Raw genomic sequence first — 17,539 nt, 5'->3', positions numbered from 1 at the left:
AGATACGGGTCCATTGGAACGAAATTGGCCACGAAAGTCTACTAAACTTCAGACAGAAAAAAAAATCATATTCCTAGAAAGTGATATTTTTCTCCTACTATTCATTTTCAATGGTATCAAACTTAAATACAGAGTGCAAATATGTGTCGGTAAATGAGTTTTGTTTGTTACCCAAAGTAAAAGATGATGTTGGACGAATTTAAAGGGGAAATACTTGTCGTTTTGATTGACAATGCCCAAGCTTCAAAGGACTACTGAGTATTACGATAACATGTTCTCGACTATTTTGTTATCCATTTCTATGTCACACAATCACCTTTCCTCAAGTTTACCTATCAGAAACACAATCATTTTCATGAGAATATTGAATTTTTTAATGCGATCTTTAATACTCTGTATTAATTTAGATGCCATAAATCAAAGCGGGCGAAAATTTCTGTCGTTTGGTTTGGTTTGGTTTGATGTTTTGTATAAGTTTTGTAAGAAACTTGCCAATATTGGCGTTTATGAAGTGACTACATACAATTATAAATTAATCATCAATAAATCAGCCATCGTTAGCGTGTAAATTAAGTACATCTTTCTTCAAAGAAATTCACAGTCTTTCATTTTCGTCTTAATAACAAAATGCACATTTTCAACATATGAATTGATATGTGCCTTCGGTGTAACCTTTGATTGTATTTGCATTATGGTGCTTATGCAGTTTTAACATAAAAAAAATAGAGCCTCGTTACTCTCCTGGCATGTACCTGCATACATTCATCATAGACAGATCTAATTATTACCTCATGAGACTGATTCTCTATAATGCTACTTAAAATCTCGTAACTACAGAACACGATGGTTATGGATCGAGTTAATGGTTTACATGCACTTTGATAACTCTGTTTACGAATTACTTTCTTCCGGTTTCGGGAAAGAAAAAAATACTAATGTTACAAGAGATGGATCCGTCGGGATTGCTAGCATATTCGCACGTGACGCGTTTGCTATGAAGTTATTATCAATAAATACTCTTTCTGCCAATTCCTTGTATCCGGCTCTCTATGACGTTGTTTAAGGTGTTAAGATCGTTCGAAAAATAGACAGTTTAGAAGTTAGTTTAAGACCGCTTTGAAAGGAAACTATTACATTTAATTCATTGATGTTATAGGCTATAACCTCAATGATAAGTATCATAGGCGCTGTTAACTGACCTCACTGAGCCAGAGCTATTCAGTCTTTCCTTGAGTACCACAGAAATTCAAATTTATGACTAGGTACTTCAAATATTGAACAATGATTTTGAGCTCATTATTGGTTGGAATCTGTCTTCTCAGCGCATATTGATGTGGTCTCCATGACATTTTTTAGCTGACATTCAAATGTCATCTACTTTGTACAGTGTTTGCTTGTCCTTTTCCACTGTTGGTCGGTATACGTCAGTGTACTACTATAAAAGGTAGGGAATTGCATATATAGAATGAGATTGACAAATTAAATTATCGGTCTTATGTCTGTAACTAAAGATGGAGGGACGTATCAGATACCTGTTTTTTTTTCTCGAGTTTCCAGTATCTACTTAGTCTAAGGCGTATAAATATAGAAGTCACTCGGGGACGATTAAATGTACTACGAGCATTACGAGCGGAGCCGACCGGGAGTCATCCTTTAAAAGATATCCCCAAGTTTTTTCTTCCTTTTTATTTCATTCTACATAGCGGTTTGGCATTATCGTCGAAATCCCACGATGACACATACTCTTGGGATGAATTGGATGGATTTCATTGGCATTGAAACGTGCGTCCGAATTGGCCAAAACAAATTGATTTTTGTACACAAAACGTCAAGATATCGTAAATTAGGATATGCTGTTGTGTGTAACTTCGGTGATTCCAACAACCCTGTGTCAAATTTAGGCGTATTTCGATGACTATGATGCAATACCAATTTCTGTCGTATTGAGATAGAGATGCAAACTGCATAACCCTCTATTACACAGACCTGCTTTACGTTTATGTATCAATCTATCAATTTATTCAATTAAAATCGCACTTGCGGTTCTCGGTTTAAAGATATGTCGATTAAAATCTTGGCAGTTCACAGACCGAAAAATCTACTGTGGCCTGTACGATTGACCAAACCTATTTGTATAACAATCAATGATCGCATATCTGTTCATATACGTATATAATGGTAATTAATATAGCCAGTGCAAGCATCGGCAAACCTGTATCGCTTGATTCTATTGAAATCATGTCATCTTGCCAGAACAACAGAAGTGATCCTGTTAACACAACATTCAAAACAAAAGTACAAACATCAACACAAATTGTATTGATCATTTTACTGATGAATGGCAAAACAACACATTTTACAAAAACGCGTATTTTATGTTGAGTTCACCAAAATAAACCACATAGCCTAATCAACGTTTTTCCAGCGCGTCCGGAATATTCGGCATTTCAGTACTGACGACGTTATGATTTAATGTAGTTGTAAAGTGTTGGCGTTTTTATTCCGCACTTTACATAAATCTGAAATGATTAAAGGCAGAACTGAGTAACTAATAAAATCGTAGATCTAACCCAAAAAGCGATCACAAGAAGGCAAAATAGTAAAATATAGACCCTTGAAAAGTGAAAGGAGAGACCAGATGTTCGGGAAGGATAACGTTTTTCGTAAGCGACGACACCTGCCATGCAAATCTATGTCAAATCAATGTTACGTAACATCCTGAAAATGATAACCAGGGTAATGAAGCGATGAATACATTATCAATACAATACTGACGTTTTATTTCGCATGGGGGATGATATTACTTTTTTCTTGCTTTCTATGTTAAGGCCGTTCAGTGACCCTGCTTTTTCGAGCTATTTTCAGTTTTCTGTCGCCTTCAATGCATAAACACTTTAATGCCTAATCATTAATGACGAGTCCTAGAGGGATAAATTTACAGCTCTTTGGTGCAGTTAAAATGTATTTTGACGCCACTGAACTTTGTATTGAAATGTGCTAATATCTTTGTTTCCTAAGGTCTCTCTTGACGCTTCCTCACGTTTAGCCTTTATATTGAGTGTTCGTCTCTGCGAGGAAGACTATGGGTTCTGTCCCCAAGACACTGACATAGCTGTTTTAGATGAAACCAGCTGTGTCTGCTTAATACTCGCAGTGTAGCACTGAAAGGGATGTGCAGGAAAGCACAACTTGACTCGGTTTGAATCGTCCTATAAGGCACTATGATAATTCAGAGACTGACTCTCATCGGTGCGAGATGCATTTGTCGATAGCCAGTATCAAGATCTTTATGTCATCTTTTCTGTTTAAACAACACATAATTGATTCCATATCAAAGCAAACAGCTCACATGACGCGTTGATCTTTCTCAAATAAACAATTTGGCATTGTTTGCAAGTTCCATGCTATGACATGATGCATATAGTTGTGTACAATATGGTAATGCTAATATTACCATATCCAGAAATCGCATGTTCTGTAATATCGTAAGATTGAAAACATGCTATGTACTTTTATTTCTCTATTTTTATTGTCTGTTTTCCTTTTGGTTTATAGTTATCATCACGTTACAAGTGGGATCTAGCGACATCTTCTCTCCAATTACACTTCCAATAAGCAGCTGGTAGTTTATCATGCAACACTTGGCACAATACATAACTTCATAAAATTGGCAATTGCATTATATGAGCCCGCTGTTGGCTTGTTGAGATCTGGTCCATGCTTTTATTGGTGTATCGGGAGCTGTGACAAACACAACGACTGCTACTGCTGTGAGAGGCTTTTTTCACATTGCATAGGATGATAGATTGCATTTCGGCATTAAGAATATCCGATTCAGGTGCTGAACATCAATTACATAATTGAGGTCGCATGCTGTTGTCTAACAGACTAAAATGCATCATGAGTGTTATTGTATCACTTTACAGATTGTACAGACGTGTTTCGGCGTATGATGACTGGTTCAGTGTAGGCAATATGATAGATCTTTACATAAGATTGCACAAGAGGAAATGGCTGACTCAAACAAAATGTTCCATTTCTTGTGATATTTAGAATATTAAATACATGTACAAAATGTTATTCCATATTTATCGTATGTTTAATGACTAAATAGATACAGTATGTGGGGTCTACTGTTTTGATTTTGTAAGGTACTATGTTTAAAGGTGAAACGCTCAGCTCTGCAGGTAGATTTATACGAGATTTTTTTTCTTCTTTCTGAACATTTTTTCTCCTTATTTCTTCTTTAGCAATGCTTAACGTATGCCTTTTGATTGAGCGTTTCTATGTGGAAGCTTTGGGTCGCATCCTCTGGCCGAGACATAATAAGAGACATATTAAGAAATTGTCTTTAGACAACGTGTTTGAAAAAAAAAATGATAATAAAAAAAATTAAAAAAAAATAAAATAAAAAAAACTACATTTTACCTGTAATTGTTGTGAATGAATCAACGAGAATATTGTAATGTCATTTTCTGAAGAAGTTTGCATGTCGTTCGGCATACATGAATGCGTAATTCATAGAACGCAGTACTCTTATAAAATGCAGTTTTAGGAATTCGAAGCATATTCAATTTTGAGAAAATAATACTTATGATTAAAAATATAAATACATAGTATTTTTTTCTTTTGAAAATATTGCTTTTTGGTATGATGTTAACTATCAAAATAGATTTTTTTAATAATTACATGTCTAAATAATAACCTTAACCTTATACAATCGAGACGCTTTGTTTCTATCGATATGGTTATTTATGGACCAAAGTCATCACACAATAAATGTAAATAATGATTTATGGAGTGAAGGTCATCACACAATAAATGTAAATGATGATTTATGGAGTGAAGGTCATCACACAATAAATGTAAATGATGATTTATGGAGTGAAGGTCATCACACAATAAATGCATTTCATCAGTGTGTGTCATGTGTTCTGCAGTACAAATGCAACTTCAGTAGAATGAACCAATTGACTTTCATTTTACATACTGTCTAACTTCATTGCTTTCTTTCACTTTTAACTTTCGTCAAGGTGAACTGATATCGTGTTCCTATAGTCTCGTATTATTACATTGACGCTGTTTCATGCACGTGCCATTAAACTGTATCCAATCCAGACAATATGTATTGTGATGACTTCTTAATTACATTCAACCCGTAGGAGTAGATATGATCGCATTTCTGGCAATTGTTTATCCGTGCCAGCAGTTTTGTTACCCCATTTAATGGCCATTTGATTGTTTTATACAGACGTTCCTATGAATCACCTTTGAGTGTTTGGTGATTTAAAACCAAACGTTAAATTGAACGAAGTCATCAAATCTACATATGTTGCATCGTCCTTAATTAATTGCATGGTTAAAACAATTGAATGGAACTCGGTAATAAAACGTCTAACTTTAAACTCGACAGTATCACGTATGAAAATGACAACATACGAGTTACAGCTGAGAAAAACAATTGTTTTAAACATCATTGATTTTATTGGTGGTCTGTATCTTCACTTTGCACATTAATCAATCGTTAAAGTCATAAGTATCAGGTCGTAACAGATTGTCAGAAAATACAAATGAACCACTGAAAAACCATCAGGTAAACACAAATCCAGCTTTCCCTAGCCGTATGTCAAGGGCATACGTATTGCGCACTAAGATCTATTGAATCAAACAGATTAGAGCAATGATGAGTTAACGCACCCGTTATACTTTCAGTAGAAATTCAGAAAGAAGTTGTAATTAGTCCAATCTTAAATTAGCAGGATGCTTTCAGCGATTAAAGCACCAAAATGAAAATACCGCTAAAAATGAATGTATTAATTATGTGATTGGTAAGTGTAACTAAGTATACTAACTGATACCTTTCATGTATCTCACATATCAATCACTGTCATTTCCATGTAAGTTTCTTAGAATCAAGAAATTAAGCATTTTATATCAAACGTTGTCTAAATGTTTCCTTGATGTGTCATGAATGAGAATATTGTATCGACATATTGTCTTTAACAAGTAACTTATGACAACCCGAAGCATTATATTAAAGAATTAACGATACGAAACAAGCGTTAATTGCATTATCCCGATGTAGTTATTGAGGGACAAGGTGTTAAACTAAACATGTTTAGGCAACCACGAGTCTCATTTGCTCGAAGCTACATATATGCTTATTGTTCTGATCTTCAGCCTTTACATACGTAATGTTATTTTGAACAATTCCATATTAAAACCCTATTGTTTGTATGAATATTTACACAGGAAGAATTGCAATGTTTATACAAATTAGTAAAAAAACAAGCAATAAACCTGATCATATATACGCATACTGCATCAGATATGGCTGGTTATAAGTGTTTCGCAGGTCTTGTTCGCATGAGTATATCTAGCGATTAAATGTTGTAGCCGACAAATTAGAGTGACCTGTACAGGCATTTGGTTCTTATTACAAAGATAAATACGACGATTTTGCCAAGTGTTTTCACACTAGCATCCTTGATACGAATGCAGCGAATTCTTAAGTTAAACATTCACATCACTGCATCTTCCTTACACATGCATTACCAAGTCTTGAATCTAAATATTGGCTGCGGGACTGGTACATCTTATAGCGCATATCAAACGCCACTGCAGAAGATCGACGTCTTTTTATACTGCAGCGTCGTTAACATTGACATGTGCATGTTACAGTTAGCGACACAACGCATGCAACCGGCGTAAAAACGCCTTTGCGTGAAATTACAAAAAGACACTTTTATTTGTAAATACGGGAAACTTAAACTTTGTGACGTGAGTGCTGGATTGTTCCCAAACGCTAGAATTTCCATACTGAATCCACTAAACAATCATAGAAAATAACTACGTCTTATGATATATTCTCAGTCCTGCGCTTTAAATACGACAAACTATGTTCATCAGTATCGAAACACAATAACACATTTTCTTCGTTTTGCCGTCATAATGTTCCTGTTTCTTTTTCAGGGCAATGCTTATTAAGGGAAAGATAATGACCTCTTATGGAAAACGAAGATGAAACACGATGTAGAAACATGGTTGTTTTCTGTGTGTGCCGTCCTTTGCATGGTATACAACATAGCAGGTAGGTGTACATTGAGCCCCCTTCCTCAACCATTAAGGGTAAACAGTGTTGTATAACTTCAGGATTTCCCAATGCATTATTGTAGATAAAGTAACTAGAACAAGATCGCTGATACTTCATTTTGACGTCACTCAACAATTATCAAGTATTCTTTATGACAGGATAAGTCATTATTTAGTATAAATTTGTTTTGGGATTTCCTTCATATAGGAGATAACAATAAAACTATCTGCAATTAACATGAGCTATAAAGTGTGAAAAAAATGATATGTTCGCTAAACTTGGAATCTGGTTTAACTTAATGTCAACGTTGTATTTTGAATATTTACTCCAAAAACGGGAAATCATATAAAAAATACAATAATAAAAAAATTTTATTTGACAACCACTATTGTATTATTTTTTTTTACAATTCTATATAGTCAGAGAATAGTAGGACTTAAAAAGGACATCATTGAGTACCTCCTTCAATACATATCAATCAACCCTCGTATATTGACTTTTCAGTTGTAAGATTCCGGTAACGATTGTTACCGATTCCAAATTGATCTGTGATCAAAACTACGTTACCAAACCATGCACTAGGGGAGGTAACTAATCTGAAATATGTAATTAAATATTTCAAAACAATACATAATTCAAGAATTATTATATCAATCATCCATACAGTTCAGAAGTAAACATATTCCGAACACTTGCAGTTTGAAAAAAAACCTACATATACTAAAATCTCATTATTGTAGAGCCAACACATCGTTGTTCTGGTGTTGGTTGGCCCCAGGTTATTTTCCTTATTGCAACATTTTTTAATATTTGTACTTGTATAGCGGGTGCAGGGAATGAGACTATTGAGGAGTGCCTTAGGTCGACCAACTTTAACTTGACGGATGAGCAGAGACTTCTCACTAAGCTCATGGCGTCATATAACAAACAGACGCGACCAGTGTTTAATGCGTCACATCCGGTCAATATCAAGGTCGGACTGACAGTTACACAGATATTTGACGTGGTAAGTAAAGGCAGTGCTTTTTGTTTATTTTGTTTAACCTCCTATTAACAGCCAGGGTCATTTAAGGACGTGTCAGGTTTTGGAAGTGGAGGTAAGCCGGAGTTACCCGGAGGAAAAAACCACCGACCTAAGGTCAGGAACAGACAGCTCTCCCATATGGGTTTCGAACTTGCAGCTCAGAGGTGGAGGGCTAGTGATAAAGTGAAGGAATGAACTTAACCAATCGGCCACCGTAGCCTCTACTACCGGTTCAAACGCGATTTAGCCTAGTTGCTTGCTATATGGTAAATTCTCCCCTTATCCACCAATGGTACAAATATCAGTGCAATTCACATCTCAGTGAAAGATGACAGTTGATAATACAACGGCAATGACTTTCATAAGCACGCACTTGTCATGTTTATTCCATATTTTTGTTCATGTAGGGTTGCCTGCTCTCGTGATCTGGTATTGGTATCGTCATTATCTTGTGTGATAAAATTACGTCGGTTTCTCACACATTAATGACGGTACTGTCAATAGTAAATGACGTAGCATCAATATATGATCACATTTCGAAAAACCGGGATAAGAGGAAATGTCAGACAATGATGCCTGGCACCTACGCCCTCACAACTATTTAAATAAAAAACAAGTTTTCGTTCGCTTGATTATAAAATATTTCTTAAACCATATTCGAGATATAAATTACATTATTTCTTATTTTAAAAACTAAACCTAGTAATTAAATACCAACAAGATATTATTTGGAACGTAGATATACGTTTATGAAGAATCTATATCCGCTGTCATTACTTTGTCAGATTGCATGGTATAGTTAATTTCCATTGGCGGTTCATCATTGTTATTATTTTGTTCTGTTTACTCCTGGTCGTACAGAAATCGCTTTATTCCTGTTATGTATATCATATAAAAAAAAAACACCCGTGCGTCTAGTTGATATGAATTGTTTTTGCTCTCATATCGTGGAATTTGCATTCATACGAGAAAATGCAATGTCGGTTATCATAAAATGTGTATATTGTATATAAAATCCATTATTCGATATATCTTTTCTTGTTTTGCATTGACGGAAACCTGCAGACTGGAAATGGAGTGTAATGTACGATAACGTCATAATACCTATCTCTGTAACGTTGATCACCATGGTGATCTACATATAAGTACGGTTCTCTTGCATGCCATTGGCTCTATTTGTGTATCGGTTGAAAAAGATCTCCATAAATCATGTCTGCAGAAGCAGTAAATAAAACGATGCATGTCAAACGCCGTAATGGTCTGAGTTTTGAAATACAGTATTGTCTATTTTCTTTTATAACTCACCTGGCTAATATATAATTATATAGACTTGTATTGTACAATATGAACGTCTGTGTAGAGATTAGTGTTTTTATCTTAATCTTTCTGTCTGGGAGTTAATGGTGCATAGCGGTGGTAACAGGAACGGAAAAAGTATAGACACCATGCAATGATGCACAGCGTCTGAGTGTACTTTGGAATGATCTCTGACCTTTTTGTTTTCTTACAGTGTTCTCCTTTACTGCACATGGTGTTGTGCCTGGTGTTTCCGTTGTAATAATGTTCGCCGTATTCTTAAAAGAGACATGTATTGCACCGTAAAATCAGAGATGCCGTTACTTTGATAGAAGCACACCTCTTCTGTGCACACACACATGCGTATATATGTTGGATGTTTATGGGTTAAACTCACCACCTTCGGCAGCTTTTAGCGCATAACTTGCTCCCTGCTAATACAATATCTACGCTCCACCCTCGGAAGAATGTACACTTACCTTTAAATTAGTGAATCAACTGCATACAATTTTAATGACGGTATATTTGAGGTAAACGTCTTGGTATTAGAGACCGATATTATTGACTGATTATTTTGATCCTTCGTGTGATAGTAAAGTTCTGAAAATTACATACATTACTGTTAAACGGTTGTTTCCTTAAGTGTTGCCTAGTAAAGACAGCGTACTTGTTAGCTTACTTCAATTATCTAAAAGAAAACAACAGACACAACACATCTTTTAAAGTTAATCCTGATGATTTCCATATCGTGAAATTAGTTTATATTTCTTGATTGTAACATAATAACTTCTCTTTCTTCTTGTCGACGATGATTTTGTTTTTCCAGAAAAGTAAAACAGGTAAACGAATAAATTTGATATTATTTTTTTATCAGAGATTTATGAAGAAAATAATGAAATAAATGTATCAATGCTTGCCAATTATTTGGCGTTTCAACAATACATTATTCTGAAACTAAAAAAAGACCGCTACCCCCTTACCAATTGTGGCTAATTCGTATTATATTAATTGCAGAGATACTTTATTTTAAGTCACGAGACTATTTTCCAAATGAAATATTTACATGTTTATAATTTGTTGTAATTTGCTAAACTGTAAGTATTAGAATTTAATCACGTTTTCGAAAAGTTGGAAATTAATAACTTAATGAAGTTATCAGTTTGTCCTGATGGAATTAATTATCTTAAATTAAGGTATTAGAACATAATAATATTTTGATGATAGAAAGTTAACTTTGAAGTGTACAATGTTAACACAAATTTCGCATTTGTTTCATGACGCCTCTTCTAAAGATAGGCAAACAAATTCATAATTCCAAACGCACCACATGTTTATTCTCCATTACATATATCACTATATTAAAGATAACCGTTGGTTGAATTATCCTTTCATCATACTTTGCTAAGACGTGCATTGGAAGGGGCGTATTGGCTCATTGATATACATCTTCAAGAAAGAATATTTCGCATAGTTTCAGTTATCTTAAAACCAATTAGCATAGACTTCACCTGTGCAAGTTTTTCTCAGTTAAATCGATGAACAGATGCTTACACATATTCATGTTAACGTTAACGCACACCCGTATGAACCATTGTTGATAGGCATGATTTCATTGTGCAATGTATCATCGATGTGTTGCACAGCCTCGCTATCAGATTGAAGCAATAGTGACATATTGTAGCGGATGGTAGAGTCTTTAATACTTAGTCGACACTCGACATAATCAAGTCAGGAAGTCAATAAAATCAAGCTGATTGTCGGAATAAATAACAGGATCTGCCATCGCAGACAACAAGCGAATACATAGATGTAAAAACAGTAATTGGAATCCCAAATCTTTGACAACAAAAACAGATAATCCAATCAAACGTGGATGAAATCCAGTTGATTGTTGAGATAAATAATATGTAGGAAACATCTGCTGCCACAAGACGAAAACACTGCCGGGTAGCCGAAACTGTAATTCTAACACACAAACACACCATAAAACGAGGGCAAATAAATTGAATAAGAGATTCACAAAAAGTATAAGGTTGAATAGGACTATGTGTTTTGGGAGGATAAGCGTCACCAATTTTCACGGCTACACGCGCCATTTATATCTTGGTCAAATACAAGTAAAACAAATGTCTCAACATTAGAACCGAGGATGTAAAAACTGGACATATAAACGAAGACCACGACGACGGCCATTAAACTAAATTTAGTATTCATTAACCGGTAATTTCTCGAAATAAAGGTTTACATTTTTCTCTAAAGCAACCGAAACACGTAAGGGGGCATTATGACAGTTGATAAGACCCTTGAAAGTAAAGGCACTGAACAAACGACAAATTTAAGCCGTTAAAAACGATAAGCAGGTGGTCTGGAAGGATAGTCAATAGAGAGGTTTATTTATTAGTTTTCCTTGTCAATAAGTTATAAGCTTTTATCACATACGTTATAAAACAGCTGTAAAAATGTCCCGAAATGGTACATGCACACATTGTATATACATATATGTAGATTAATCGATATGGTGGATATATCACCACGTCATAATTTCTTTTCATTTTCCCTAACAATATTTGCGTAACGAGTTATATTGCTGATAAAGAGGCCCTGACTCTGCAAACAAATTTTTATCTGGACTTACGGCAAGGGACAGAGACGTGATTTATCTGAAAAAAATGTATTTGTTCTCCGCGTCTCCGTTATTGAGCAGATAGCATAAGGAATGCATTCGGAAACCTATAAAACAGTCTTTCGGTTGGTATGTACAATGCAATGCAATGTAAAAGCGATCGATTCATATTTCATCCATGATAAAGTTGTATTTTCGGCCTAACCTAATTAATTTACTTTTTACCTTGAACATAAATATAGCTCACCTTGACAATGAACAAGAAATCTCTTGACAATCGTCGGGGTTCGAACCTCGTTTTTCCATCTGTATTTTTGCATACCTAAACGATCAGCAAAGTTTTGCTCTAATATCAGAGTGCTTAAAATTCCGATACATAATTCCATATCAAGTCAAGTAAAAGTACAACTGCAAAATTGTGAAAATTGCAAAAATGGAGTTAGTAACATACAACAATAACTTGTAGTCATATTTAAAGGGAAAATGTCAATCAAATTTCTATTTCCATATTTTAAGTATTGTTTGATGTTTTGTTTACAGGATGAGAAAAACCAAGTGGTCACTGTTAATGTTTGGCTTGACCAGGTGAGTGGCCCAGTGTCGGTAGTTAGCATCACTAACCATTCAGAAAAGTTCATATATCCAGTCGTTGCTCTCAAACAAACCTCCTTACATGCTTTCTTCACGCCATTACTTTGCCTTAATAGTAACGTTAGTTTTTTTCTGAAATGTTTCTGAAAACAATGCGAGCAGATAAGTCTAGAACAATGTTGCGTAGGAAATATAGTAAATGGTATACAGTACGAGGAGGGTGATTTGGTACTCAAACGCTCACAGAGCGTTGACCCGCGCAGCCCTCCGCTCAGAATTTGCGCGGGTTTGCAGCGGGATTGCCGCGGGTTTTGAGCGGGCTTCGAGCGGATTGGCAGCAGGTTCGGCCGCGGGCTTGAGCGGACGTGTAGCGGACCCGCTCGCCGGGCGGGCTTGTAGCGGGCCCGCTCGAGCGGACTTGTAGCGGACCCGCTCTAGCGGGATTGTAGCGGACTCGCTCGAGCGGGATTGTAGCGGACCCGCTCGAGCGGAATTGAATAGGACCCGCTCAATCAGTAATGACGGTAGACTTTCAACAGCCTGGTGTCGATTAATTATACTTTAATTACCATGTATATGTTTTCAGTTGTATCGTCCATCGTAAGTATTTATTGGATGATGTACCTCAACTATGAGATACAAATTCATATGTGTAATGTTTTGCTCATGAAATCGTTGTTATAAGTTGAATAATATCTGCAATGATGTACAATATGACAGTGTACTTGATGTCAGCCCATTTTGATAAAAACTATTTGTAGGGAAATATTGTAGTTATTAAAGTTCAAATAGACTATTTTCATGCATGTGCAAGAACACTCACGAGTCATAAATCCAGTAATATTGGATATAATCGTCATTTAGTGTTAGGAGCTGAGTCAATACATTGTAAATGTATCCTGTGACTGCTAACTGGTGACCGCGCTTCTTTGGGAAAACGGAAAGGTAATCATTCCGGTTAATGGTGGACAATGAACCAAGTGTCCGCAGTAGCATTATTTCATTCTTACGGAATGGGGACGGGTCAAAAGGCGGTTTTGTCATCATTTCTAGAGTACTTAGGACGGTCGGATCTTGGTCAGAATTTTTGTGCACCTCGAGTGGGATATGGGGAACACGGAAATGTGCTCAATCCAGTAACCATTTTAATAGTGGACAATGAGCCACGTGTCCACGGCAGCATTATTACAATTCTGATTTAGCTGACCTTTGTATAGATGGCGTTTTGTGCATGACCTCGGAGAGGCCACATAAGGGGCTCGTTATTTTGATCTCGACTTATTTTTACGTAGACATTTGAAGTATTTAGCTAGCAACATGTCTGTTTGAGAAAATTATCTTTGAATTTCTGTAGTAAGTTTCATAAACTTTACAATTATTTGAACATTTCGTAGTTTTAAATCTACGGCCTAAAGATATTGTGTTTTTATTACTATCATTATTTATGTGTCCATCGGGGACATCTCTTGCATGGCTAATATCACGGACATACACTTACATATATATTACCGGTAGATATCGAAATCAGTGCTAATAGTTTCCCAACTATAGTAGCTAATCATTTAATTACTTTCTTATCAGAAAAAAAATCGTCACAAGTGCATTGCTCTACTCGAGCTGACTTGAATTATATTTTTTGTAATCGTATGATGTTGATGAGATGTATACTCGCAAGACTAATAAAGAATTGAAAGAATTGAAAAAATTGTTACCATTTTAGCAACCTGGTACAAAATTATTATGTGAGATATCGAACACTTTTGTAAAGGATAATCGATTGCCTTCCCGATCTCTTTTTTGCCAGCAAAGAAATACATGTAGTACGGTCTTTGATTACAAGACAGAGCATTATAGTATATACGTATGTATGTATATCTTATGTTGTATAGATACTATTAAATGGAAATTGTCAAATAAAATACAGTTTAAACTATATAGACCACAAAATGATTGTGTGTGTAGTCCAATATTCTTTCTTTATTGTGAGAAAAACAATACATTTGTGTCATCTGTCATGTGTATGTGATAAAAACGTCAACAAAAACACATTCTAAACATATTTTAATCAATTATAACGACAACATGGGAATATTTCCTGTCCTTTTTATTTCGGAAGTAAAAAAAAAATAAAAAAAATACGTACTGACTATGCGAAAGTCACCATTATTATCAAGACCTAACACCAAAACCATGTGAAGTATTTCGTCCTTCACCGAGCTATTGACCAGTCCATTTTATGTCCGATGAAGCCTGAGATTAGATTAACTGTAATTGTATTAGATACACAGAGTACGTACATGTAATTGAAATTTTCCATTGAAACTGGTAGGTAACAAAGAGTTTCAGGAGAAGATATGAACCTTGTCTTCAGAGAATGTAGGAGATGAGTATCATTATCTGTTTTCCTGTAAAAACGCAATCATTGAAAATTTGCAAAGAAATGACATATTCTAAATTATTACCGCTCAAATCCAAATAAAACTAAACTAAAAGGTCTGTTAAAAGGTCATAATTATAAACGAAGTTCTAAATGATTTGTCTTTTTTTCTAAAAAAAATCTCTTCTTTGATTACGTGTATGTAATATAATCCTATGAATATTATGTTTTTGTACCTGGATTGTTTATTCATATATATGTACGTATGATACAATGTTAATGTTCCTCATGTAACACATTTCCATGTGTTATAGTATCCAAATAAAACTGTGTGTATGGAGACCACGTGGTTAAAATCGCGTCATTTACAAATCATGATTGGAGTTAATCAATGTGATATAGATAAATCCTCTATACACAGGACAAATACCGGTCGTGTACAGTGTAGTTAACGTTATAGAAATGTTTTCACCTGCTGTTAACATCTGCCAATCACAGATTTTGATTACAATAGCGAGTATACCTGTATCGCAGTGACCCCATCGGACCCCTACGGCTTTTTTTTACCTGCGGGCAGAATGTTGTTACATAAGGATTTAGCCTATGCTCCATGTTTACTAGTCTACCTGTATCTCACCTCTTACATTTAGGTCTTTTAGAATAAGGCACCTGCCGTTTTCCTTTTGAGGCCGTAATAGCGGAAGTTTAGTTTAGTTTAGTTTATTCAACTTGAAGCCTTACGGCTCATAAGTATAACATAGAAGCATCCTGGATCTTATACTTACGGCCTTACGGCTCATAAGTATAACATAGAAGCATCAACATACACATATATACAATACGTAACTAATTGTTATAGAGGATGAACAAAACAGTAGGCGTAACTGGTGAAAAGCATCCGAAAACATTGATTTTAACAACAAAAACACAATCAGAGTATTCAGGGGGTTGGACAAAACAATAAACATAAATGGAGACAAGTACCTTAAGTCATTAATAAAAAGTAAATAATACAGTTTGTAAGAGTAGATAGATAGTAGTTACCAAACAATAGGTATAACTAATATAAGTATATAGGATTTTTCAAATGCAAATATATACTTCGTGAGAATAATTACATGATTAACAAACAATATATATAAATAGATATAAATAGAGATAAGTAACTAACATCGTTAATACAACACTAAATACAAAGTGTACATAATTTAGATGAATAGTTAGGGTATGAACAAAAAATAGGTATAGCTGGAGATAAACACGTACAAACGATATTGATCTATACTAAAGGTTGGAATCCCGACCGTAGTAACCAGCTTGACTGTAAATATTTTCCAAGATTACATAACTCTTTTTTATTGTGAACAGAAAGCAATTGGACAAGTTTAAAAGAAGACGGGTGATTCCAATAATATTTTTTAATGAATCTTTTTCGAATATCAACATATAGTGGACAAATAAGAATGAAATGGAATTCGTCCTCTACTTGGTTCTGGTTGCAATAACGACATAACCTATTTGACCTTGGGATATTACGATACCGGCCTTCTTCTATATAAAGCTTATGCGATGAAAGTCTTAATTTCGAAATAAGTTTACGATACGGATCAGGAATAGATTTTGTTAGATAGAATTGCAGTGTGAAGGTGTCAACAATATATTTAAGTAAAACCCGTTAAATCCGTATGCGATGATAGTTGTATTAATCATTCTTAAATCATATATATATTTCAGATTTAAATTAGGTACGTAATTTGTATTGTTGAAAGTTATACATTTATAATATGTACGTATTGGTTTAATGGTTGCAACATATCAAGATACATGCACATATGCCCGCTATAAATAAAACAACTTTCACTTTACATGTTCTGTTAAAAACATAGTTTGTTTTTTACTTTCTACAAAACAAAACAAGAATCATATCAGAAACATAAGTATATTTATTGTTAAAAAGTCTGACAATTAGACGTGTTTATGAAACGTCCCGGATTGTATATAATCAAGGGAGATAACTCTTACACGACAATTTTTTTGACCTGGTAGACGAAATTCGGCAGTCCGGAAAACTCGTAATCCGGACGGTTTGGACTGGGAACGAAGGTGTTCGGATTATCGAGGGTCCACTGTATACACATGCATTGAAATAAGAGCAATTACTTTCACTATATCTTTATATATATATATCCCCCCCCCCCCTCTCCTCTCTCTCTCTCCCGCTAAACCAATTTGTAAACATGTTAAAAAATAATATTATATTAAAATATTATATGCCATCTTGCTGTATTTTTTTCATGTATACTTGTGTCGGGAAAGGTGGTTTTTGCCCAATCCCTTATATACATATAAGTTACAATAAAAATATGTTTAAATAAAAAATCAGGGTAACTATTTATGTCAGGTTTTGTAAGAAAATAGAACACTCAGTATCCATATTTTTAATTTCAACACATCTTATTGACGAGATGTTAAGTCAATAGGATTGGACATCAGGCATAGCCTATATAAATCAATATCGTGATACACTTATTGATT

At 34.8% G+C, this 17,539-nt stretch overlaps 1 protein-coding gene across 1 annotated transcript in view; it reads left to right on the top strand.

Moving 5' to 3' along the window:
* Positions 1-17,539, top strand: part of LOC117334630 (neuronal acetylcholine receptor subunit alpha-10-like) — a 57,827-nt gene that overhangs the window by 32,083 nt on the left and 8,205 nt on the right. The window contains exons 2-4 of the mRNA XM_033894347.1: positions 6,973-7,090; positions 7,918-8,099; positions 12,577-12,621. Coding sequence (XP_033750238.1) covers positions 7,021-7,090; positions 7,918-8,099; positions 12,577-12,621 — 297 coding nt within the window. The 5' untranslated portion in view covers positions 6,973-7,020. The remainder of the gene's footprint in view (positions 1-6,972; positions 7,091-7,917; positions 8,100-12,576; positions 12,622-17,539) is intronic.

The sequence above is a fragment of the Pecten maximus genome, chromosome 9, assembly GCF_902652985.1.
Source record: "Pecten maximus chromosome 9, xPecMax1.1, whole genome shotgun sequence".
Classification (NCBI taxonomy): domain Eukaryota; kingdom Metazoa; phylum Mollusca; class Bivalvia; order Pectinida; family Pectinidae; genus Pecten; species Pecten maximus.
This window is presented reverse-complemented; position numbering and strand designations above follow the sequence as displayed.